At 37.4% G+C, this 26489-nt stretch overlaps 2 protein-coding genes and 1 long non-coding RNA gene across 4 annotated transcripts in view; 2 read left to right on the forward strand and 1 right to left on the reverse strand.

The window, feature by feature from the left end:
• LOC308697126 (uncharacterized protein) overlaps positions 1 to 26489 on the forward strand; it is an 874503-nt gene that overhangs the window by 290138 nt on the left and 557876 nt on the right. The gene's annotated exons all lie outside the window — the stretch shown is intronic.
• LOC308697196 lies at positions 199 to 15967 on the reverse strand. 2 transcript variants are annotated; one of them, XR_014030908.1, is made up of 4 exons: positions 15697 to 15967; positions 14999 to 15244; positions 13045 to 13167; positions 199 to 494 (listed from the first exon to the last, which is right to left on the reverse strand). It is a non-coding gene; the product is annotated as an uncharacterized lncRNA (long non-coding RNA). The 2 variants fall into 2 exon arrangements; XR_014030909.1 differs by lacking the exon at positions 199 to 494 and adding an exon at positions 11860 to 12640.
• LOC308697153 (uncharacterized protein) lies at positions 17132 to 25100 on the forward strand. Its single transcript, XM_081376283.1, has 3 exons — positions 17132 to 22001; positions 22669 to 23256; positions 24446 to 25100. Exons 1-3 carry the CDS (start codon positions 21654 to 21656, stop codon positions 24455 to 24457), a joined length of 948 nt encoding a protein of 315 aa, XP_081232409.1. The 5' UTR covers positions 17132 to 21653; the 3' UTR covers positions 24458 to 25100.

A 26489-nucleotide genomic window follows, 5' to 3' on the forward strand; every position in this document is an offset into this window, starting at 1 on the left:
AGAGGGAGAGACGATCTAAAGCGTTATTTTACTAAATGATCTAAAGCTGTATTTGATTTTATTTTTAGCGTGAGAGAGAGAGAGAGAGCACGCACTCTCTTCGGAGATCTCCCTCGCACATAATCAAAATACATTGACACGATGGTAAAAGGTCGGAAGACCAAAGTTTCATGTGGAGCAGTAGGAGATTTTTTTTTTCCTGAATTACCGCTGGGTGTGAATTGTGCTAAAATACGTCGCCTTATCTTCTCTGAAAAGCGTTCCGCACATTCAGCTGACATAAAAATCACACTTTAAATAAATGAAAAAACCTATCCAGTGATGTAATGTTTTCTGTTGACACAAACCTTGTGGGATGTCCATGTCCTTCTGCTGGGATAATCATACAACGCGTATGACACGTCCAATTCGCCAACTAATGACTCCTTTGAACCGATTCATTTTAATGAATAGTTAAAACAACTGATCTTTCCAACACTGAACTCAGGAGACGTCTGAATCAACAACAAGGGGAAAAGAAAATGGTGGCTGCGTTAGAAACAGGTATGATGCATTTAAGGGAAATGATAAATAAAAAGATAAAGCAGTGAAATTCAAAACATCACCACATAACAAAAGAAAAAATATATAGATATGACCAGGATGACAGTCAAGGTTTGCTCCAAACAAATTAAATGTAACCTTCTTATAACCCTTATTTATATAGATTTATATTTCCTATTTAGTTTATCACTATTATTAATTGCTTCTCTCTTTTTGTGACCCATTTAGATTCAAGCTAATACATTTAATTGACCCTTACTCCATTAATATATGTATACAATTTACTTTTTACCTTTTTAAGGCCCTTTCACACCGGATGCGTAACGAAAAAGTGAATAGTTCGCGTCAAAACCATTCACATCAGCCGCGACGCGAATTTGCGACGTCTGTGACGTTCAGAGCTTCAACATTCCAAAACTTTTGCGCTGACAGCTGAGAAAACATGGACACTTCATCATCATCATCGTCATCCAGTGAGGACGAGCTTTTCATTTTCTTTAACCCTTATGTGCTGTTGGGGATGTTTTCATCCACTATGGGGTATTTTTGAGTCTAAATTTGGCCATAACTTTTTCTGTGTTTCAGCAAATGGAATGACTTTTGGTGACAAATCTTATTTTGACACATATTTTGGGAAAATGCTTTGAAATTTTTCAAAAACTCAACAGTACACTGTGGGCAAATTTACTACCCTTTCGTTATGTTTCGAGGCTGAAAACAGCCACTACTTTAAACTGCTATAAAAATGTATCAGATAAATATTTTTTTCAATTTTTTTTGCATAAATCTATTAATCAACCTCAGTCCTGCTCAAAAATACTAAATGTTTAAAAAAAAAAACATGATTTTAACTCTTTAATTGCCAAATTCGTAAATTATGTCACTGATTTGGGAAAAAACACACACAAAATGACTCATTTTCAATATAAAATGTGATTGTGGACTGGATTTTTTTTTACCTTTTATCACAGTCTTGGACATGTCAAAGATTAGAAACAACATTGGTTTTGATGCATTGTTAGTTTTTGTGCAACATCAGATTTGAACTTTTTCTCCCTCATTTACTGTTCGTGGCTGTTTTTGCCCCATTGACTTCCATTATAACCACATTTTTTGATTGCAAGGTCATGACACCATATAATCATGCATTTTTGATTGTTGGTGGTTTTCCCTGTTGGGAAGATGTAAAATTTGTAATTTTTACTGTTGATAACCAGGTGGCACCATTAACCCTTTAGATAGGCCTGTGCAAAGAAAAGCTTAGTTTCTGGCTTTTACATGGAGTTATATGGAGTATAATAGCATAATAAAGTGTGTGTTTGTGTTTGTGTGTGTGTGTGTGTGTGTGTGTGTGTGTGTGTGTGTGTGTGTGAACTCACCTTGATGCGTCTGAGAAAATCAAAATATGCACCTCAGCTCTCAGAACTACATGGAGTAAACAAAAACAAAGTAAGTGTATTTATGCACCTGCTGCCTTTTGATGGTGAGAAATGCAGACTAAACAAAAACAAAGCAAGTGGATTTAAACGCGTGCATGCAAGCCTGCTGGTCATTTGATGGTGAGAAGAGCAGCCAGCAACATGAGAAAGGGCTTGACTTGTAGTGAAGTTTTAGAGATGATTATGCAGCCTGACCCTTCCAGCGAGCTGCAGGATGTATCGTCTTCTCCCTCTGACACCACAGACTCAGGAGAGTCAGATCCTGATTTGGATGTGCCACCCTCATCATCCTCTCTAGCTTCCACTGAAGGCGAGGAGGATTCGGAGGATCCTGGATCTGGGTGGATTGGGAGAAACGGCGAAGTGTGGTTTTCCACTAACGCGGAGACAACTCCCTTTCTTCAGCCTGCCAGAGGCGTGACTCCAGGGCCGACGTGCTATGCCTTCGCATGGGTCCAGAACATGGATTCCGTGTTCAATCTGTTTTTTACGGAGGAGATGATTGACCTCATTGTCAGCATGACTTGCGTCAACACATACATGTTTGTACAGTCATACAAACATGTATGACTATGCCTTGTAATGGCATAGCACGTCGGCCCTGGAGTCACGCCTCTGGCAGGCTGAAGAAAGGGAGTTGTCTCCGCGTTAGTGGAAAACCACACTTCGCCGTTTCTCCCAATCCACCCAGATCCAGGATCCTCCGAATCCTCCTCGCCTTCAGTGGAAGCTAGAGAGGATGATGAGGGTGCCACATCCAAATCAGGATCTGACTCTCCTGAGTCTGTGGTGTCAGAGGGAGAAGACGATACATCCTGCAGCTCGCTGGAAGGGTCAGGCTGCATAATCATCTCTAAAACTTCACTACAAGTCAAGCCCTTTCTCATGTTGCTGGCTGCTCTTCTCACCATCAAATGACCAGCAGGCTTGCATGCACGCGTTTAAATCCACTTGCTTTGTTTTTGTTTAGTCTGCATTTCTCACCATCAAAAGGCAGCAGGTGCATACAGATGGTGGACAACCAGAATGCCTATTACCGCCGCGCCAGCTGCCGCGGCGAAATCACCGCGGCAAAAATAAACCAGCCGCATTTCAAAGTCGTTCCCGAAATGACCGCCAGGTGGCGCAAAGGGACATTGTGCAAAACAGCAGCAATTGCCGTATTTTAAAATGTAAGTGGGTTAAATATAAAACCCTAAGCCTAATAGGCATATTTTTCATATATATAAATAGGCCTATTAGGCTACAACAGAATAGAACCAAAGATAGAATCAATTTTAGAACTGAAAAAATAGAATCAAAAGTAAAAAATAGAGACGATATTAGGAGCAATGACGCTGAATATTTTTACTATTCTATTGAGGCATAGATAAATGAAGAGCTCTCGTGAGCGATACAATTGCATAGTAATTTATAGTGATTTCAAAAGCAGTCCTTAAAAAAAAAAAAAACATGGAGTAGTGTGGCATAATTTTTGAGAGATTACGCGGATGCCCTTAATGTATGTAGGCTAGGCTGCTTAAAAAAAATGTCACAACGCGTTTTGAGATTGTTTTGAATTAAACATTGAAGTTTAAAATGTAGTGTTTTGGCACACCAGGCCGAATGGCGTTACGCATTGTTCAAAAATCAGGTTTTATTCTGGCATGTTGAATTGGCGTTAGATTTTTTTTTTAGATTTAGATTTTAGATTTCCTTAGATTTATTTTTCTCATAACAGCTAAAATAACTTAATATATGCCTTGTCTTAATATGACCTACTTAATATAGGCAATAGGCATATAATAGCCTATATAATAAATTAGCAAAACTTGGCCACTAAATATTTAATTTTCAATTATTTTAATTATCACAATTAAAGTTTTAGTTTAATTAAATTGAACAAGCGCAACGATCAGCATTTAATCAAATATTCTAAAAGATGTATTATTAATAATAATAATGTTATTTCAACATAATATTTCGTTTTTTCGACATAATATGTGTGCGTGCAAGCAACAAGCAAGATGTGTATTTATCCGGTGATGCGTGCATTGATTTTTATCAATAAACTAGTGTTTTCTGACAGTGTCGACTGCAAAGATGAAGTTGACGATCGCCATATTTGTAGTGAACCCACCTAGAGAGAAATGCACATAAAGACATAATCAGAGAGTAGCCTTTTTCTTTTCGTTTTGAATTATTTCGTTTGAAGACATTTCAAGCTTTGTGTATTTGATGTATTTATCATGTCTGTGTGAGGCATACGCTGAGTTTCGTTAAGTTAGGAGGATGAGATGCGCTTCAGCTGACGTGCAATGCAAGTGACCGCGCGGGCGCCTCCATGATTAGTGTCTGTTATATTTGCCTCTCTTACTTATTAAATCCAGGCAAGGGTTGATGAAAAATTTATTAAAATTAAGATACAATTTATAGAAAACGAAATTCACTTTAAAGAAAGGTTTTCTACAAAACAAAACTTAATGAAGTGGTCAAAATCATGTCTGACCCACTCCATATCCATCTCTCGATATAATGCATCCTATCTTACTCGTGCTGTTCACTTTTCATATTCAACAGATGGAAAAAAATAACATTAGAATATTTTAACAAATATGATACTAAATGAGATTATTTAATGGCTACAACAGTATATGCCTATAGACTCTATTTGTACAAATTGCTGCACATTAATTTAATTAAATGAAACCTTGTAACGAATTCACACTGTAGGGTAGACTGTGTACAGTTGAGACACCTTAAATAACTTGCGTTCGCAGCAAACACAAGTTGTGATTTTTGCTGTGCACTTGTCAGCTGAAGGAAATATACCAGACCTCTTGGAACTTTAATTGAATACATAGCGTTGGTAAAGCATACTGAAATCACATCCCTACAAATGTATTAGGCCCTACTGAAAATAAATGTATCGAATTTAAGCAAAGTAGCCTAAATGTTAAGACTGTAAGCCCTTTGCTTTTTAGTAGCCTATAAAGGACTCTTATAGCCGACTTTGTGTTACTTTAATTTGTAGAGGATTTTTTTAACTCAAACATTAACACTGAAATAAATTAAACTAAATGATTGTAAAATTTTTGGCACACCACGATGAGTGGCGCTATGCATTGTTCTAAAGCCAGGTTTTATTCTGGCATGTTGAATTAGTGTTCGACAAACGCGGCGGCGCGTTCATTTGAATGAAGAGCGCTTCTCGCTCTGCGAGCGAACACACACTGGAACGTTAGGCCATGTCGCATCGAGTGAATCGTGGCCGAGTGGTTGAACTTACGTTACGATCATTTAGATGACACGGGTTCGAATCCCGAACTTACTAGGACTACTGATTTTTAGCCTATTAATGCATTTTATAGTCTATTGTTGACGCAGAGAGATTTGTCAAGTTCTAAAACATCGTTGTTTTTTTTTTTGCTTATAGTCTATTTACAAAATAAAATCACCATGCATTTCCATTTTACACTAAGGAGCAAATATTATACAATGACTTTACTTCTGTAGCCTATAATAATTCCAATGGTAATTTCAAAAGCAGTTCTGTTAAAATTTTTTTTTATATATATATATATATATATGACGTTTAAACGACAAACAATAAAATCAGAACCAGTATTCTGTTGCGTTCATAGTGGCAGTAATGCATCCACGGCTTTTCAAAATGTCACAAAGCGTCTTGAGATTGTTTTGAATGAAATATTGAAGTTTATAATTAAGTGTTTGGGCACACCACGACGAGTGGCAGACTCTTTGTTTTGTTTTGCAAACTCAGCTAGCCTGTGGGTGGGTTTGGAGAAGGCAATAGTTGCTTTATCGTGGGGGTGCAGGACAGAGGTGTTAATGTTCCGTCTTTCATATGGAGAGTGTCGGAGCCAGCCTGTTGAGCAAGCAAAGGCAAAATTCTTTTAAGGATTAATCTCAAAATCTCCAAAAGTCCATAGCCTATGTGCAGTAGGCCCTATATCTTATTAAATTATATATTGTAGTTTTATTGATTGTATTTAAAGTTTTTCCACACACAATTTCAATTTAGCAGATACAGAGCTCTTTAATTCGCGACCCACCTCGTTTTATTGTAAGGTGAATTCAGCAAGGCATGTTGTATCTTTGAAGGAACAAAAGCTATTTGTTACAGTTTTTTCTTTCGTGATTTGTGTGGATGACACACAGCGACATATACAGTATTATCAGCTGTATGGTGTTTTTTTTTACGCTGAAATGCTTAATTTCGAGAAAGACCCGCCGCGCGCAGTGAGGGAGACCAAACTTACTAAAAAAATACAGAGAGGCGAAGAAAAACGCCTGTTCTTAATTTATGTTGCTTTGAACTTTTTTCGTTTTGTACCGTTTTAATTTTTTAATTTAGCTGCAATTTCTTTGACAATAGAAATTTAAAATGTTGCAAGAATAAGATTCTGTGTTTCTTATTTTGCATCACAAAGGGAATAAAATCGCATCGATGCAACCCTGTTTAAATAAATAAACTTTCCCGACACTATATTCATACCTTGAAATGTGCAATGGGTTTTCAAACTTAATTAATTTTCTTTTTCTTTTACATTTTCATTGTTTATTTTTTAATTGAAAGCAATACTGTACTGAAAGTATTTTTCTGATTTGTTCGATCTGTTTTGAAAAATGTCTTCCATTGTAATGGCCGGGTATCACTGTCAGTCATCTCAATCTCGTGAATGATTCACACACACACAAAAATAATTTAGCAGATTAAAGACGAGCTTCATCATCTTTATTTTCTGGTGCAATCGGCTGACAGTCTTCCTTCATCTGATGTGTCGTCTTTGCAGCGGCTCAACTGGAATGTAGCAAATTGATGTTGTAATGTACAATTGATAATTAAACAAGATGATTGACTTTAATAAACAGATGCATATTTAAGCATCAAGAACGGAAAAGCATAAACCCTGTCGGCTACACTGAGATTCGATCTCAGATCGTTTGAAGCTTCGAGAGGCTATTGTTATTGCATTGACCACAGAGCTATCGTCTGAATAGCCTAGGTAAACTATTTTCTCTGTTTTAAAAGTTTGTCATATTCTTTTTTATTTGTTTATTTTTTTAACATTGGCAATTTACTGTCTCGAAATTATGTGTCGAAAAAATTTTTAAAAAGTGTTTTTACAAGACGTGCTGTTTGTTTGTTTATTTATTTATTTATTATTATTATTATGCAGATGTTAATTCAGCCATTCTGTTGGATAAAAATTGTCCCTAATGTAAAATGGAAATTAATGGTAATTTTATTTTATAAATATAAAATATTTAAAATAGGCTATGAGAAAAAAACAATAGGCTATGGTGTAGCAATATTTTAGAACTATCAAATCTTTCTGCATTAATAATAAAAAAGTAGCCCATGTTTGTTCGGGATTTGAACGTTATAGCCTACCACTCGGCCACGAATTTGTTTTGTTTTATATTGTTTGAAATGTATTTTTACATATTTTGCTTTCGTTAATGTTAACCAATTCTGTTGTAGCATAATAGGCCTATATTTTTTCCCTAAAAGTTTGTTTTATTCTCTGCTTTGTTTGTTTATATTTTTACATATTCAATCAGTCTCATTTTTGTTCAAATAATGAAAAAAGTTTTTTTTTTTTTTTTTTTTACAAGATCTTGCGCCATGTTTTTTTTTTTTTTTAATAAACAGATAGGAAACTTACCTTTTAAAATGCCGCAGTTGCTGCTGTGCGCGAACGACTTTGAAATTCGACTGGTTTATTTTTGCTGCGGCAGTAGGCTAATAGGCATTGTGGTTGATTATTTATTAAAGAATTCAAATGATAATCGTAACATGTAAGCCTATTTAATTCTGAATATAACAAAGAATGCTTAAACTGACTAACATCGGGTAACTGCAAGTCCTGAAAATGTCTTAATTTTACGGTAAATTATTTTAATTTATTTCACTGTTATGTTTCAGTTAATAAATCTACAAACACATTAAAATAACACGAAGTAAGTAACCTATTGACATAGCCTTTCTAAATTATAGAAAAACTGGGCACACAATGTTAACGTGTGTCTACTTTGTTTAAATTTAATGAATTTGAATTCGTTTAACCACAATATTTATCTTGAATTTATCTGTGACCTCAGCTCAGATTACTGCCGCGGCAGATTACGTCATAAAGAGAATAAACTGACACTTTTGAAGTCTGTGATTACAGCGCCACTCAGCGGTAAAAGGCAGCAAATACACATCCCAATTTAAAAGTCTCATTCTGGTTGGCCACCATCTGTAAATACACTTACTTTGTTTTTGTTTACTCCATGTAGATCTGAGAGCTGAGGTGCATATTTTGATTTTCTCAGACACATCAAGGTGAGTTTTCACACACACACACACACACACACACACACACACACACACACACACACACACACACACACACACACACACACACACACACACACACACACACACACACACACTTTATTATGCTATTATACTCCATATAACTCCATGTAAAAGCCAGAAACTAAGCTTTTTTTGGCACAGGCCTATCTAAAGGGTTAATGGTGCCACCTGGTTATCAACAGTAAAAATTACAAATTTTACATCTTCCCAACAGGGAAAACCACCAACAATCAAAAATGCATGATTATATGGTGTCATGGCTTTGCAATCAAAAAATGTGGTTATAATGGAAGTCAATGGGGCAAAAACAGCCACGAACAGTAAATGAGGGAGAAAAAGTTCAAATCTGATGCTGCACAAAAACTAACAATGCATCAAAACCAATGTTGTTTCTAATCTTTGACATGTCCAAGACTGTGATAAAAGGTAAAAAAAAATCCAGTCCACAATCACATTTTATATTGAAAATGAGTCATTTTGTGTCCCCCCCAAATCAGTGACATCATTTACGAATTTGGCAATTAAAGAGTTAAAATCCTGATTTTTTTTTTAACATTTAGTCAGGGCCTGAATTTCATTTTGGAAAATGGGGGGGAAATCCCCCCTTAGGTGATTCTTATGGGGGGGAATTTTTAATTTGAGGGGGGAGTTTAGACTTTTTTTTTAATTACATTTATCTCGCCTAAATGTATGCTTAGCCTACTCATTGCATTTTTACAATGGGGTCATTTTGTTCTTAAGAATTTACACAACTCAAGGAAGCTTGATTTCAATCTTTGAATTAAATTGAAAAAAGTAGCACAAATAAATACAATAGAATAAAGATATCAATAAAGAGAAATAAAGAGAAAACTTTTTGCTTAGGTCTAAAACTAGTAGGCTATTCAGAAATACTACAGAGACTGAATAAAGTAGCCTAATCAAATGTAAAATAACACTGGGTAGTATTTTAGTCCTGACTAAATTAAATTCATAGGCTATTAATCCTGATTCCTTAAAATGAAAGCTATGTTTTGTTGTTTTGACAAACAAATTAATGACAGACACATATGGCTGCTGTCCCTTTAAGAGCTAGTGCACGGATCCTGTTTTCATTATACGGTCACGTGCGATTTATGCTTATTTAAGACATAACCGACTGTGTTTAGATTAGAGGATACTCTCCAAGACCGAAATTGACATCATTTTCTTATGTTTTTGACTGTTAAAGCGATTTATAATCCACGAAAAATAACTTTTGTTACCCGCGAGCTGTTTGTGAGGCTGCTTTACTCTATGTATGTGTGCAGAGAAAAAAGCATCTCTCAGACAGCGCGCAAGTACCGAAGAGTTTAAAATCGCGTGACTGTTTAAACTGGTGAGACTTGAAAAGACGTGCAAATGGTAAACTTTAGTTACTCGTGATGCAATGCTGGCCCGATCGACTCCCGAAACGCGAGAGTGTATTTCCGCCGCCTGCTGCGCGCTTAACGATTGCATTGTGCAACCCATTTTGAGAGACGCGAGATAGAAGACGCAGCGCCGCTGAATCACTCACGCTGTTTGTGAAATTGCGTCTCGCAGACAGTTTTAAAATGACTGATTTGATTTTCCATCTGCGTGGATTAATTTACTAATACAACCTGAACCTACATGCTAAAGTGAATCAATGTTTGCGGGAATTTCCCGCATTATAAATGGGAGACCTGCGGGAATGATAAAAAATATGCGCAATACCCGCAATCCCGCACCGAAATTCAAGCCCTGATTTAGTATTTTTGTGCAGGACAGAGGTTGATTAATAGATTTATGCAAAAAAAGTGTGTTTTCAAAATGTTTTCAGCCACAAACATAACGAAAGGTAGTAAATTTAAACAATGCACAAGGGTTAAAAGACAGAAAATAAGGTTTTGGGTGCACCCAATCTTACAGAACAGAGAGTCTGAAGGGCTCTGAAGTCTGAATGCTAATGTACACAGTTTTTTTGCGTCTTCAACTAAACACAGTGCGTTTTGTAATGTCACTACACATTACATGTAACACACAAAGTAAGTTAAAATCATTCGACTAGAAACTGTAGACATCACACAAAGAATGTATAGTATACTAAAAGCAGCCCTAAATAGTCTCATTACATTTTGTAACATGTTCAAAGTAAACACGGTCTCTGTCTCTATCTTTGACGATAATAGTGTTAGCTTTCTATCCCAAATGTAGTTTAGCCTGCTGGCCAACACAGCACAGGACTACACAACGACTAAAACTATCACACAACACACTCACAGTCGTGATAACAGAGTTGGTTGGCAATGCTACGCCACACATTGTCTTTCAAATGGTTGTCCTTGTAGCTTGTGATTGGCTGAAGCCTTTTCTGTCGCCGCAAAAGTAAAAAAATAAATAAATAAAAAATAATCGACATAGAAGCGAAAAAAATAAAAGTAGTTTTTCGCCGCAGCACATGCGTTCGGTGTGGAAGCTATCATTACACAAACAGCTGATCAAAAAATAAAACCATCGCGCGCGTCAAGATTGCGTTCAGTGTGAAAGGGCCTTTATACAAATTGTTTCTAATTGGCTTATTTAATGTACCGGTAATGAATCATTTTTTAATTCGAATACTACCCAGATAGCAATTACATGTGGGCCACATGTGGGTATTATCTGGCACATATGGCCTAGATGTGGCATGGCTGAACAGATATGGGCCAAATCGTAGCCATATTTGTTTTGCCATAACTTTAAAATCTGCGGGAAATGCTCTCTTGGTTCACAACTGATTTTGAGGTATATGGCCCAGATAACAACGAACACATGAGGACCATATGTGGTTGAGCTATGGCACACAGTGAGAAACACCGACTTGTGGTAAACATTTGGCTTATACTTGGAAAAACACAGGAATCCTGAAATCAAGTGCGGCAAACATCCGCCGTTCCACAACTCAGGTTGCTATGCATCTTCCCTCCTATTGGTGGAGTGAGACTACGGCGCGAGTTTGACTGCGACGCTGGCCAGCTGACGCCTTTTACTCTGCTTTCCTCACGACTGTGTACATTCAGGTAAGTGATGTTTTGGCATTTTAAAGTCTAAATTGAATTGAAATTTATTTTAAATTGAAATATACAGCATTATGTGTCAATATTGCATGTTATTATGCGTTTAGTTATTCGTTCCATAGATGAAAGGGTTGAACTAGCTAATATTTTCCTCAGTTTACTGCTATAACTTACAATAAAGTTTAATGTAACTTAACGTTAACCGTTAACTTAGGCTATAGCAGTTCGCTGGTTTGCCGTTTTAAATTAAGATGTTTTTGTTTATAAATCAACAGCTCACTGTCGTACACAATAAAATAGTATAGTTTGTCATTGTGTAGTAGCCTATTTGTGAATTAAGGCGACGCGGTCCAAAGTCGGTGTTGGTGTTACTGTTTGTCAGAAAACCTAAATCCTAATTTGTGTTCACAATCATTCAACTAATCATAATAATATAAAAATGGCAAGAATAAACACATTAATACGTGTGCATTATTGTATGTATCTTTATTTAACTCTGAAATGATATTCAACCAAGACTTTTTCTCATGACCTTTCCCTCTTTAAAATTAAAGTTGTAATGTTAACGTTAGGCTATTAGTGTCAAGTCACAATACCAAAATTATGACTTTCGATACAATACCTGAACATTAACATGAACTAATAATGAACTGCACTTCTACTGCATATATTAATATGTGTTAATGTTAATTTCAACATTTACTAACGCATTCAATATAAAAAATTGTACTTGTTAACTTTAGTATGCACTGTGAACTAACATGAACAAACAATGAATTGCTGTATTTCTGTTAACTTTCAATTAATTGAGCAGCCATTCACTGCCATTATAAAGCTTGGAAGAGGCAGGACATTTTCATAATTACTCTAATTTCTCACGATATAGTTTATATACCATGCTATGGTATACTGTCATACCACCCAGCCCTAATGTGTGGTATGGGTGGGGAAATGACAATAATTTCCATATTAAAAACCTAGAAAATATGGTTTCAGATGGAGTAAATAATAGTTTATAGTTCATTTTTGAATATAAAAGCACTTTCATTTTAGGGTGGGGGTGGTCTATTTAAATGCATATTTCAACCACTTACACAATGTTTTTTTTTCCTATCAGATTACCTATGTGGGTTTGGTTGGTGGCTCTGACCTGGATAACACCGTGTGGAGAGTGCTGAAAGGCACTTTTACAACTGCTGTGGCACGTTATGAATCGGAGAGAAGTCAATGGGAAGATTGGTGTCCAACGCCTGGTCGTAAAGGAAGTTGTCATTGGTGAGACCTTTTTTAGAAGTCACTTTTATTTGTATTGCACTTTGCACAATTCACAACTTTTCAAAACCGCTTTACAGAACATTGTATTTTTATTTCTGTTATCTCAGTATCGAACCAAACAACTTTTTTTTGTCATTACCTGATCACATCCGTGGCTCACTTAAGTGACTGCATTTTTTTATTTAGAAGTTTTTTTATATATTGCGAATCATATTGTTTCAATCATACATTTTAAAGCTGTAATCACAATATAAGATTATCATTCTGTCAAAGTCTCATACCAGCGCATGCCTACAACTATCTGTATTTAGTTCATTATCACTGTGTATTTAAAAGGTTAGTTTACCCAAAAATGAAAATTCTGTCAGTAATTACTCACCCATGTTGTTCCACCCCCGTAAGACCTTCGTTCATCTTCGGAACACAAATTAAGATATTTATGATGAAATCTGAGAGCTGTCTCACTCCTCCATAGGCTTCTCTGTTATTGAAACTTGCCAGCCTAGAAAGTTAGTAAAGACATTGTTAAAATAGTCCAAGAATACAGTGGCTGAACCTTAAGTTTATCAAGTGTCGAAAATACTTTTTGTGCGCAAAACAAGCTAAAATAAAGACTTTATTCAACGTAGTGTAACAGCACAGCGCTTCTGTGTTGTACGTCAGAACGTAGGCTCACGACTGGCCAGCATCCCACACATGACCAGCGTCGGCCAATAGTGAGTCTACGCTCTGACGTACAACCCAGAAGTTGGAAAAACTTGAGGGTAATTACAGATAGAATTTTCATTTTTGGGCGAACTAACCCTTTATGTTCCTCCTTGCATTCAGTACTTGGCCCATTATTGTTTGTGTGTTTCTGCTTCCAAATTGTCTCGCATCATTGCAGATTATCTTGAGTTTATTTTGTGTTAGTAAAAACACTTATTTTTGTAGACTCTGTCTTTGGACTAAAACATGACATTAATGCTATCTGTGTTGGTGTGTTTTTACATTAGAGTGTGCATGTCTTTTTTTTAAAAAAGAAGCAGAATACATGCAGTGCTGTAAATTTTAACCGGTTGTTGGTGCAAAAGTATTCTAAAAATCGAAATAATTTGTCATAAAGGAATTACGGTATAATTCTGGCCCACATATTGAAAAATACAATTTGCAATTCCTTTTGAAAATTTACTGGAAAAAAACTTTCATACACTGGTAATTCAGAGGTGTTTAATTTGTTAATAATTGCAATTAAAATATTAAAGGATATTTACATTAATGATTTTTTTCAGTATCCTGCAGCTCTAGCTTCCAGGTTGTATTGCTGCTAACATTATTTAAATTCTTCTTTATTGCAGGTGCAGTCAGGCAGAATCCCCTTACTGGAAAAGGTCAACACATTGCCGACCCTCATTGGAGACTACTCTGCACATCAACACACTTCTCAACTCTTTACCTTTCAAGTTTGCTTTAACTTTCTCAATTTCTCTTTAAATTTCTCTTTACCAACTGTGATTTATTTGTATTACTCTCATTGGACTAATTAAACATAACATTAATACAAGCTTTGATCGAGTGTTTTGAACTTTGGTGTAAAAAATTAGCTTTGAATGCTATTTATATTATTAATTTGTATTCTTGAATGTTTTCAACTGAATTCTACTTAAAATAAGTACAACTGAGTAGCTGTAATTATGTTTTCTTAAATGTTTTCAACTGAATACTACTGTTATTATTAAATTCAACTCTGTTGCTGTAATTATATTTATTTTGATAAATGTTTTCAACTGAATACTACTGTTATTATTCAACTCTTGCTGTAATTATATTTATTTTTATGAAATGTTTTCAACTGAATACTGCTGTAATTAAGTACAACACTTTAGCTGTAATTATTTAAATGCTTGTCAAAATAAATAGTTTTGAGTGCATTTGTTGTTGAGTGTTTATTTACCTGTGAGTTAAAACTTTAAATACTGTCAGCTGCATGTGGGCCACATAAGGGCCGGTAGATTTTAACAGAACTCAACCATACTAAAGTTGCATACCAGGCCCACACATGGGCCACATGAATTTGTAGTATTTGGCTCATGCTTGGTGGAGTTATGGCAGTCCTTTGGTTCAGTTCTGGCAAAGGAGATGTGGGCCATATCTGGGCCGGCAAACACAAACTAATCTGGGCCACAGCTCAGCTGTTTATCTGGCCCACATCTGTGCCAAAGGTAATTTGCTGACTGGGTATTCTTCCAAAGGACAACCCTTTAAAAATACCCTTTTACTCTCATTCTCTAGAAATAAATAAATAAAAAGAAAATTAAACCAAATTAAATTAACAAAAACGTGCACAATCCTACCGTTCATTCCTTGATTCACAAAGCTCGGTCCTTACTATATGGGCATGGCTCGCCAGTTCCTGCTCCGCTGCTCGCAATAGTTTTTTCCCCGATGTGAAGCAGGGACAACACATCTACAAAATATTCTTCAGGAATCCTCCAGTGTCCAGGAAATGTGCAGCATCCGACTCAGAAAATGAGGAAAAATGGAGAAGGAAAAAAAAACGAGTAAAAGAGGGGAAAGGGAAAAGAAAGAAAAGACCCAACCTTGCAAAAGACAGGCCAAAAATACAATTAGACATTCTTTCAAAAATATACATCATTACAGCAGTTAGTCTGCATATAAACAACATTCAACATTTTTGACTTCATGTTCGTCTAACTTTAGCACAGTGAATTTACACAGATGTCCGAAGAGCCGTTAAATGGCGCGCTTAGGCCTCGTCATCTGCGTCATGATCCGCCATTAACTCTCAGCTCGAATACACGACGAAAACTATTAAAATAACAACTGTTAACTGCTCAAAGTAACTTTTAACTCTGAAACATTAGTTATTCAACACATTCACGCAATATTCTAACCATTATAAAACAGATTAACTCTTATGCGTATTTTACCTACCACTGCATATAACATCAGCATTTGAACACCATTTAACAAACATTTATACAACAACAACAAAAACCTCAGTAATAGAGAATTTAATAATTTCACTTACCAAGAAAACTCAATTCTTCAATTATGAAGTTTTCAGAAAGGCAAAACTCCCAACTTTAGGCCTGTGTTTTCTCTGTAGTATTCGTGTAATCACACATTCACCCGTAATCGTTGACTGGTGAAATTCAATCCACACTTTTATTTAAAAGTCTCTGTGTTGTTTCTCTTATACAACTGTTAGTTTGTTCGGTCTAATTCTATTATTTCTTCTCCTCTGTTTAGGATCGCACAGCTTCTCTATCTCGCGAGGAGTGTTGCATCATCTGTGTCCTGGCTCCTCCCCCACTCGTCTAATTGGACCAAATTTTCATCTTATTAAATTGAATAACTTTTCTAAATTAGTTTTATGGTTTTAATTTATGCATTTTCTTATTTTCTCTTCGCAGATATTAATAAAATAACTGTTTTATATATTCATGAGTGTTAGTCTTTTTCTTTCTTTTCTTACATCAACAGGATTGTTTAGGTTACACTTTACAATAAGGCTCCATTTATAACATAAATTACATAAAAAGTACAGTTTGCTTACTCAAGTGTAATCTTTAAAACAAAAGCTTTGTTCCTAAGCTTTTTCCACACAGTGCCATCAGGAATCGATAGAGAATCGGATTGATTAGCAGAATCGTCAGTGATATTGATCAAATCTGATAAGTTCCCATCCCTATGCAGAACTGCATGTAAGTGTTCATATTTTTTAGATATGACACCAGCTTGTGAGTTTTTATGTTCTTATACCAATGGTTTTGTCTTTTTTGTGGAAAACTAAACCTGCTAGTGATATTAAAGAGAGTCAAAGTTTATGCTGATTTTCTTCCTACCTTTAAGTAGCATATTTTATGCAACTGACATTTTTTATATCAATAAGAAAAGCAAGAGTCAAGTTCTGTCACAGCCAAAACAAACAAACGCATGCTTGAATATCATAGATCTTTTGTTAGAAATCTTTAGACATTATATATTTAGGAGCATTAATATGTACATATACGCTCAGTCTAAGGAAAATATGAATGCCATCTATTTTATAGCACATAAAGCTCGGCTATAACTAAAAATGTGTTCAATGTTAAATGTGTTGTTGAGAGTTTAATGAAATAAACGGGTCTCCTTCAGTCCTCTATACTGGAGTGCAGTTCAGATGATGTCTGTAACATATTATATATGATATACATATATGAGGTTATGAGGACATCTAATGGTCATCTGATATAATGACATCCAGAGTCACGTGTGTTTGTTTTGATTACTGAAGTCAGTTAAAATAAAGTTAGGTGATGGAGCAGGTGCTGGTGTTCGTCTGTCCATCTAAAGAACAGAACATGGTGTCAGAATAAAACTGATATAAACACAGGAAAAGAGGATGGCACAGTTACAGCCACCACCGCCATTGATTCTGCAAGGAAATCTTTCGGAAAATTGGAAGAACTGGATACAGAGGTTCGCACTTTTCTCGCTAGCTAGCGGAGTAGCAGAGAAGTCTGAGACGGTGCAGTGTGCGACATTTCTGCACGTGCCGGGGGAAGAGGCAATACAAGTATGAAATACATTTGAGTTTAGAAGAGGAGAGAAATAAAATACAAGTACTAAAAGACAAGTTTAAAAATTACTGTGAGCCTCGAAAAAACCTACCGTACATCAGACATGTGTTTTTCACGAGATCGCAAGGCCCTGCAGAAACAATCGACATGTACGTCACTGATCTGAAAAGCAAAGCAAAAGACTGTGAGTTTGGTGATCTGCACGATTCATTAATTCGTGATAGGATTGTATGTAGCATAAGAGAGGATCGGCTAAAAGGCAGACTTCTAAGAGAAACGGATCTCACATTGGAGAAGGCCATAGACATTTGCAGGGCCAGCGAGATCACGTCGAGTCAGATGAAAGCACTCAATGATGAAGTAAATGTACACAAAGTTGAATCCATAAAACCAAAGAAAAGAGACACCAAATCAGAGCGTCAGTGATGAGAAAGGAGTGCAGCAGATGCGGCAACAAGCACGAGTACAGAAAATGCCCAGCCTACGGGAAAACATGCAAGTCTTGTCAGAAGAAAAATCATTTTGCAAAGATGTGTAATACCAAAGACCTGCAGAGTCAGAGTAAAAGAATGCACATGATTGAACAAGATGGTAACATGTTTATTGGTCCAGTACAGTGGAAAAAGAAAGAAATGTAATGTCCGTCAACTCAAGTAAGGAGGATGAACAATGGGTCGAGACAATCCAGATAAACAGGAATGATGTAAAAGTGACACTGGATACAGGAGCTGAATGTAATGTCATGTCAGAAAGAGTGTGCAAGTTGCTAAACATAGCAGGGAGACTGCAGAGGTCAAGCTGCAAACTTGTTACATATTCTGGACACAAGATGGCGCCATTGGGCAAGAAAGCACTGAATTGTGTGTACAAAGGACAGAAATACAAAATCCTGTTTGAAATAATGAAGCATGATGCACCTGTCATTCTAGGACGATCTGGATGTCAAAAAATGGGCATGATTAAGAGACTGTATGAAATTGAAAAGAGCAGTGACATTCTCAAGGATTTTAATGATCTATTTGAAGGATTAGGCTGTTTACCAGGAGAACACCACATACAAACTGATCCAAATATCAGACCAGTTGTGCATGCGCCAAGAAGGATACCTGTAGCTCTGCGAGAGAAAGTGGTTGAAGAACTACAAAGAATGGAGCAGATGGGGGTCATCGCAAAGCAAACTGAGCCAACTGAATGGGTCAACAGCATGGTAACTGTAGTTACAAATGCGCATGTATATGGATCCTAAAGATCTCAATCTGGCAATAAAAAGAGAGCATTATCCAATGTTGACAGTAGAAGATGTGGTCTCAAGAATGCCGAATGCAAAGTACTTTTCTGTGCTAGATGCGAACACGCCAATTGGGCGATACCGTTTTCTTAGGTTACCTGTCGGTATATCCTCAGCGTCAGAAGTCTTTCAGAGATCCATTGCACAAATGATAGAAGGACTGGAAGGTGTGGTAAATATCATCGATGACTTGCTGGTGTGGGGAGACTCCATTCAAGAGCATGATGAAAGGCTAATGAAGCTGCTGAAATGTGCAAGAAAAAAAAACAATTTAAAGCTCAACAGGAACAAGTGCAAAATAAGAATGACAGAGATCATAGGACACATACTGAGTGCTCAAGGAGTTAAGCCAGATGAAGAAAAGGTAAGGGCAGTGACTGAAATTCCACCACCACAAAGCAAGCAAGAACTGCAAAGATTTCTTGGAGTAGTGCAATATCTGGCAAAGTTCATTCCCAATATGTCTGACATAAGTGCACCTTTGAGGAAATTGCTGGAGAGAGAGACAGAGTGGCACTGGGAGGATGCTCAACAGCAAAGTTTTGAAAAACTGAAATATTTGGTTACTCAAAGTCCTACTTTGAAATTATTTGATGTGAGCAAACCGGTCACACTGTCGGTAGATTCCAGTTCAGAAGGAATAGGAGCTGTGATTCTACACGGACCCTTATGGCTCGAGAGCTCTGAACGACTGTCAGCGTAGATACGCACAAATTGAAAAGGAGTTGTTAGCCATAGTTTACGGATGTGAGAAATTTCACCAGTATGTGTACGGAAAGGAAATCACGGTTGAAAGTGATCACAAGCCATCAGAGAGTATATTTAAGAAGCCGCTGCATCAGGCTCCTATGAGATCACAAAGAATGCTTCTCCGACTACAGAGATACAGTCTGAAGGTGATGTACAAACCTGGGGCCGTATTCACAAAGAACTTTAAGGCTAAAAGTAGCTCCTAACTGGCGAATTTAGGAGCAACTCCTAAAAATAATCACTCGTAACTTTAGGACTCCTCATTTTTTTGACTAAGAGTAATTCACGAAGCATTTTAGCCCTAAAAGTAGCACCTAAGCCTGAGACAGCTTAAAAGAAGTCGAGAGGACTCCTAACTCACTAAGACCTTCACAAACCGCTTTCTGTGGCATTTCACGTTGCAATGTTTTGAAATGCGTATGCGACGGCTACAGGAGCTTCCAATCGCGAGGGAACAATTCTGCATTGTAGGCATAACTAGGGATGCAATAACGCCACCACCAAAAACCAAAACTAGGCTACTCATTGCATGTAAACTAATTGTAACGTTTCATTGTGAATCAAATTAAAATGTTCTTCTCTTTGCAAACGTAGGCAGAGGCATGTAGTGACAGATTAATTCAATAATGTTGCAAAGATATTGCATCAATCCATATGTTTCATTAGGCTACTAGGCTATTTGTTTAGCCTTACTCTTTATTCATTTAGGCTATTTATTCAGTTATTCATCATCTTCCGTCCTTCGCACCACATGTATAGCGCACGCATTCTCAGACCTGTCACCTGTCACTCATCATCGTAGGGGAGGTGTTTGGAATCATTCCCGCGTTACAATCATCAGCCAATCAAGGTGGTCACTCCAGTCCAGCTCGTGCATGAGTAATGACGTCATCCATAGCAACGAAGACTCACTCTCAGTTTAGGAGTTGTCATTTTTCTTTACTAAGAGTAGGTCTGAAAGGCTTTGTGAATAACTTTTAAGAGAAAACTCCTAGCTAAAATCTTTTAGTGCGATTTAGGAGTACTCCTAGTGGTAAGATAAAATGCTTTGTGAATACGGCCCCTGGTAAGGAACTATACATAGCAGATGCTCTAAGTCGTGCTTATCTACACGAACAGAAGGAAAATCTGCTGGAAGAGGATCTAGCAGTGAACTGGATTACATCACAACTTCCTATTTCGGAACAGAAACTGGATGCTTTCAAAAAAGCAACAGCAGAGGATGCAGAGATGCTAATGTTAAAAAAGGCAGTGCTGAATGTATGGGCGAAAGAACGATCTATGATGCCAAGATCAAGACAGCAATACTGGACATTTCGAGAGGAAATCAGTCATGAAGATGGTCTGTTATTTTAAGCAAATAAGCTCATTGTTCCAAATCAGCTAAGACAGGAAATGATCAACAAAATACACAAGTCACACCTGGGAATTGTCAAATGTAAGGCAAGAGGCAGAGATTTGGTACTGGCCAGGTATGTCGACACAAATTGAGGATGCATTATCCAGATGTGCTACCTGCAATGAAAACAGGAAAAACAATCAAAAAGAGCCATTGCTCCAACATGAAGTGCCAGGGCGACCTTGGGAAAAAATAGGTACAGACATTTTTTACCATAGTGGTTCGGCATTTCTGTTATGTGTGGACTACTTTTCAAAGTACATTGAGGTAAAACTACTCAGGGACACGACAAGCTGTGGAGTCATCAGGGAAATGAAGTCCATCTTTGCAAGACATGGAATTGCAGATATAGTAGTATCTGACAATGGACCTCAGTATGTAAGTGCTGAATTTTCAAGTTTTGCAGAGGAATGGGGATTCAAGCATGTGACTTCAAGTCCTGGTTATGCACAGTCTAATGGACAAGCCGAGAGAGCAGTGCAAACAGTGAAAAATCTCTTAAAGAAAGCGCAGAGTAGTCAATGTGATCCGTACATAGCACTACTGGAGTACCGTAACACGCCAATGGAAGGGATAGGATTATCACCTGCACAATTACTGATGGGGAGACGTCTCAGGACGAAGCTACCAACATCATCTGCATTGCTTACCACGGAGACAATGTCGCAAGTGCATGAGCAACTTAAGCAGAGACAGGAGAAACAGAAGCAGTACTACAACAGGATGGCTAAACACTTACCTGATCTGCAACCTGGAGAAGGAATAAGGATGCAAAAGGGAGATTTATGGAGGCCAGCTGTTGTTCTGGAAAAGCATGAACAGCCACGTTCTTTTATAGACCCTTTGCAAACACGTGACCACGACCACGTGACGACGCCATGCTGGACGGCAAAATCACTGGACGCGCAGGCTGAGCAATAGTAGACGAGCGGGAAATTTGATTAGTTTTAAACAGATTAAAATAGATAACGTTACCACTAAACCTAATGGCTTCTTCTATTGAAGAACTTGTACTGCCGTTATCGGTCGAGGTAGGGCATCTGGTAGGTGCTCACAAAGAGCGATATTTGGAGAAGTTGGAGATAGCAGGTTTGGATACCGACCCTTACCTTCTTCATCCCTCGGTTTTCACGGACCTCATTAAATCGCCGAGCCTGCCTGACTTCGGCCCACACGATTTGTACCACTATGTGGTTAACGGGGTATCCCCATACACTGGTGCTGATCTGAAAGCTTTTAAAAGTCTGGATGCTTACCAGTTCTTTGTTGCTGGCTGGGTTACAGCTACGCGCTGCTACGCTAACGGCGGGGGGAGGTACCTCATAATGGCAAAGGTAAGACAACGATCTATGGTTTATTTTGTATTATTACATGACTTGGTTGAATTCTAATGTAGAATGCGGTCTGTTATTTCTTGATAAATATTTATATAACACGTAGCCTATGATTTTAGAGGACATGGTCGGCCGTGGCTTTTTAATGGATGTCTGGACGCATCCCAGCTCTGGGAAGTGCAGTCATTAATTATCGATCACACGTTAATCCATGCAGACAGTAAATCACGGTGTGTCTGTGATCCGTAGTAACCACATATAATTGTAACATCTAGACATCTTCTTATCTGTGATTATATTCGCAGTAGCCTATGTTAAGATTCTACTAGTTAATCACAGCAAAGTATTCACAATGTGCATTTATTGTGTCACTGCAGCATTAAACAATAACATTCATGTAAAAATAATGTATCTATGCCACTTTCTGTATTTGTAGGTGCATCATAGCCACTAAACCACAGAGTGTCTGTGATCAGTATTCACACATAATTGTTACATCTAGCCATCATCTTATCTGTGATTATATTCGCTGTAGCCTATGTTAAGATTGGACTATCATAGTGATTAAGATGTATTCACAAGGGGCATTTATGGTGTCACTGCAGCAGTAAATAATAACATCACACATGTAAGAATAATATATTTATGCCACTTTCTGTAATTGTAGGTGCATCACAGTCAGTCACTGTCTGAAACCCAACTACAACCATGGGTATCTTTGAAGAAGGATGGGACAGTCTTGTGCGGCCACTGTACATGCAAAGCGGGCCTGGGAGAGGTGTGCTCCCACGTGACAGCTCTGCTGTACGCAATAGACTCTGCTGTTAAACATCTGGAAGGCAAAAGCTGCACTGATGGGCCCAGACAGTGGGGACTTCCTCCTTTGAAAGCGGGCAAGGCTTTGTATGACGAGGGATCAGGAATTGATTTCTCAAATCCTGCAAAAAAGCGTTGTGGTGTAAACAACCAAAGCCATTCAGGTTGTCCATCTGTGAAAAAAGTGGGTGTGTCTGGAGCAGCTATAGAACAATTCTACAAGGCTCTGGATAATGCAACTCCAAACCCTTCAGAGAAGAGTGGTATCCTACGCATATTGCCACACTACTGTAAACAGTTTCAACCAAAAGTGGTGTCTCTGGGTCAACCACAGCTCCTGACTGAGTTATACAGTGCTCAGAACCGGAAGCTGTCTGCCTCAGACCTTGAGAAAAAATGTGATGCGGTATTCAATGATATGGAAGTCACACCAGAGCAGGTATAGTCATCCCTTCTTAATCTCACATGACTAAAATGTGCTTGAAGGTGTCATGTCATTAATTTCATCTTCTATAATTTACAATGTTGTAGGCAGTAAAAGTTGAGGAAGAGACACGACAACAGGGAAAGTCGAGGCTATGGTTTGACATGAGGGCTGGTAGGGTGACAGCGTCTAGGTTCAAGTCAGCTGCAAGGACAGACCCTACAAATCCTTCCAAATCCCTAATTAGGCAGATCTGTTACCCTGACCTATGCAGATTTTCAACAGTTGCAACCAGGCATGTGTGACATAATGACACAAACATACAGTTACTGTTTTTAATTTCACCATAGTGTAAGTGAGTAAAGAAATTAGATGTTCTTTGAACTTATGTTTCAACTATGGAAATGTATGCAATACATGTGTTCTAATGTAGAGGGCCCCTGCTTAAAAAAAACATCAAGGAAACAAACACAAGACAAAGAAATGCATTTATCATTGGAATATTTATTATAGTCAGTATTACAAATTATCAACATTAAATTAGAAACATGATGACAGATTACATCCCTCAATCTCTTTGAGTGCCCTTATCTATTTTTAATCCCAGGTGTATGGTGTAGGTCCTTTGCCTATTTATTCCTAATGTTCCTTTTAAATGGTTCCTGTTATATTTAATTTACACCTTTTTAAACTACTCTGTGATATCTGTGATAGAATATGATACAAGAGAATATTATGTGCTTTTAAGATTAGGCCAATTTTGGGTACTGACATCTACAGTATAGTACTTATAGTTCGTAGGGAAATGAGAGAACAAATCCGATGAAAAGGGCACTCAAAGAGCTACGATGACTTAAAGGAATAGTTCACTTTAAAATTATAATTTTCATATACTCACCCTCATATTGTTTCAAACCTGTATGAATTTCTTTCTTCTGCTGAACAGAAAGGAAGATATTTAGAAGACTATCAGTAACCAGACAGTTTCTGGGTCCCATTGACTTCCATAGTATATTTTTTTCTACTATGGAAGTCAATGAGACCAGAAACTGTCTGGTTACTGATAATCTTCTAAATATCTTCCTTTCTGTTCAGCAGAAGAAAGAAATTCATACAAGTTTGAAACAATATGAGGGTGAGTATATGAAAATTATAATTTTAAAGTGAACTATTCCTTTAATAACATTATTTTTCTCATTTTCAGATGGGGATGTGAACATGAACAAAAAGCCAGAAAGACATATGAGGCTTACACTGCACAACAGCATCAGGACCTAAGTGTTCGTGATGCCGGTCTCCACATTGATACCTCCCGTCCCTACCTTGGAGCATCTCCAGATGCCTTGCTGTCCTGCTCCTGCTGTGGCGATGGTATTTTGGAAATCAAGTGCCCACACTGTGCCAAAGACACCGGAGTCCTCAGTGCCACTGAAAAGAAACATTTCTGCATTGAGAAAACAGATGGTACACATGCACTTACCAGAGATCATCAATACCACTACCAGGTGCAAGCCCAGTTGTGTGTGACGAAGCGGAAGTTTTGTGACTTCATGGTGTGGTCTACATCCAATTTTTTTATACAGAGAATTTTGCTTGATGCTGACTTTTTTACAGAAGCAGTGCAGAATGTTGAGGCCTTCTATAGGTCAGCCATTTTAACTGAGTTATTGGCCAAGACATATACATGCCCAGATAGACTGCTGTCAGACAAAACACAGTCCACAGACTCATGAAGTGAATACTAGAATTGTTGGGTCTTTGTAAATTATAGTGTGGTCTAGACCTACTCCATTTGTAATGTTTTTCTTTTAATTTCTTATGATTTGATACTATAAATAAAATGTAATTGAATTATTAGTAAGATTTGCCAGTGTGTAATTCTACATACATTTAATATCCTTTTATAAAGGACAACAGCAAAGTCAAAAGTTTGAGGGCTGGTTTATTTTACAAAAACATCTTTCAACATCTTTATAAAAGCCAACCTAAATTACATAATGTACACTCATATACAACTTTTATAACGTTTGTCCTGCATGTTTCAATTTAATACAAAGTGTGAATGTGTTAAGGGAACTGACACATGACAATTTTAAGAGGTTTATAAAACAGCAGAGTGATACAGTAGCCACTGTACACACACCATCTTACATTACGCAGCCAATAGCCTGATACATAACTTCAATAATAGTATATAATAGATGGTCTTAAAAGAGCTCTCATCCACATATATGGGTTCTATGCAACTACTAACTAATAACTCTGTTACATTTCAGCTGATTTTAATGGATAAGTAAACAATTGATTGTTAAAGGGATACTCCACTTTATAATGAAAATTCTGTCACCATATAAGTTGCCCTCACGTTGTTTCAATCCTTTATGAATTTATTCAACTATTTACACTTGGAATTGTTACTCAAATAAATGTGTTTAACTTTGAAACTTCTCTGTTAAAGAATAACAGTTTTTTTAGCTAATCAATTGGCACCACTGAGGGGCACAGATTCGTCAGGGCACAAGCCACTCTGACTATTTTGTCAAGAGAGGTGAACTCTTCTTCTTCTGACGACTTAATCAGAAGACTAATGGGCACAGGTCCATGCAACATCCTGTACTTGGATCGTGCTTGACCAATTAGCCTCTCAACATGTATGCGGACTGCTGCAAGTTTTCTGGAATCTTCCAGTTCAACAGCACTCAGCTGTTTTTTCCCCCGTGTAAAGGCAAGAGTTTCAACCCTTGCACAGTACAAGCCAACTTGTTCCTGAATCCTAAAGCCACGGTCTGCTAGGATCAAGTCTCCTGGTAGGAGATTATCCAAAAACCCACTGTTTGCTGTAATGTGAGCATCAGTTGACCGCCCACCCCAGCCCTTGGAGATGAAGGAGATTATCCCTTGTGGAGTTATACCTATTAGGTATTTTATGGTGTTGTGCGATTTATACTGAGAGTATGTCTGGGCCCTTGCCTTCAAATCTTTAGGTCTGTCAATGGCAATTTCAAAACAGTCTATTACTGACATGCAATGCTTGAAAGACTTTCTGAAACACATTGGCAGAGATGTTTGGACATCATTTCTGTCAGGCCATACCACACACACAGGTACTAAGTTGTCATTTAGTATATTAATGACATTTGTAAACACTCTTGAAATTGTAGACATATGAATACCAAACAGATATGACAAAAAAGCAATCGGAAGGTTAAGCCTGATCCTCATTAATGTCAACAGTAGCTGGTGGAAGA

The sequence above is a fragment of the Scardinius erythrophthalmus genome (assembly GCF_964197995.2).
Source record: "Scardinius erythrophthalmus genome assembly, chromosome: 10".
Taxonomy (NCBI): domain Eukaryota; kingdom Metazoa; phylum Chordata; class Actinopteri; order Cypriniformes; family Leuciscidae; genus Scardinius; species Scardinius erythrophthalmus.

Excerpts from the sequence above, each read along its gene's own strand:
- LOC308697153 (XM_081376283.1), top strand. The coding sequence starts at position 21,654 with ATGGCTTCTTCTATTGAAGAACTTGTACTGCCGTTATCGGTCGAGGTA. Across the intron at positions 22,002-22,668 it reads GGTACCTCATAATGGCAAAG|GTGCATCACAGTCAGTCACT; the intron begins GTAAGACAACGA and ends CTGTAATTGTAG.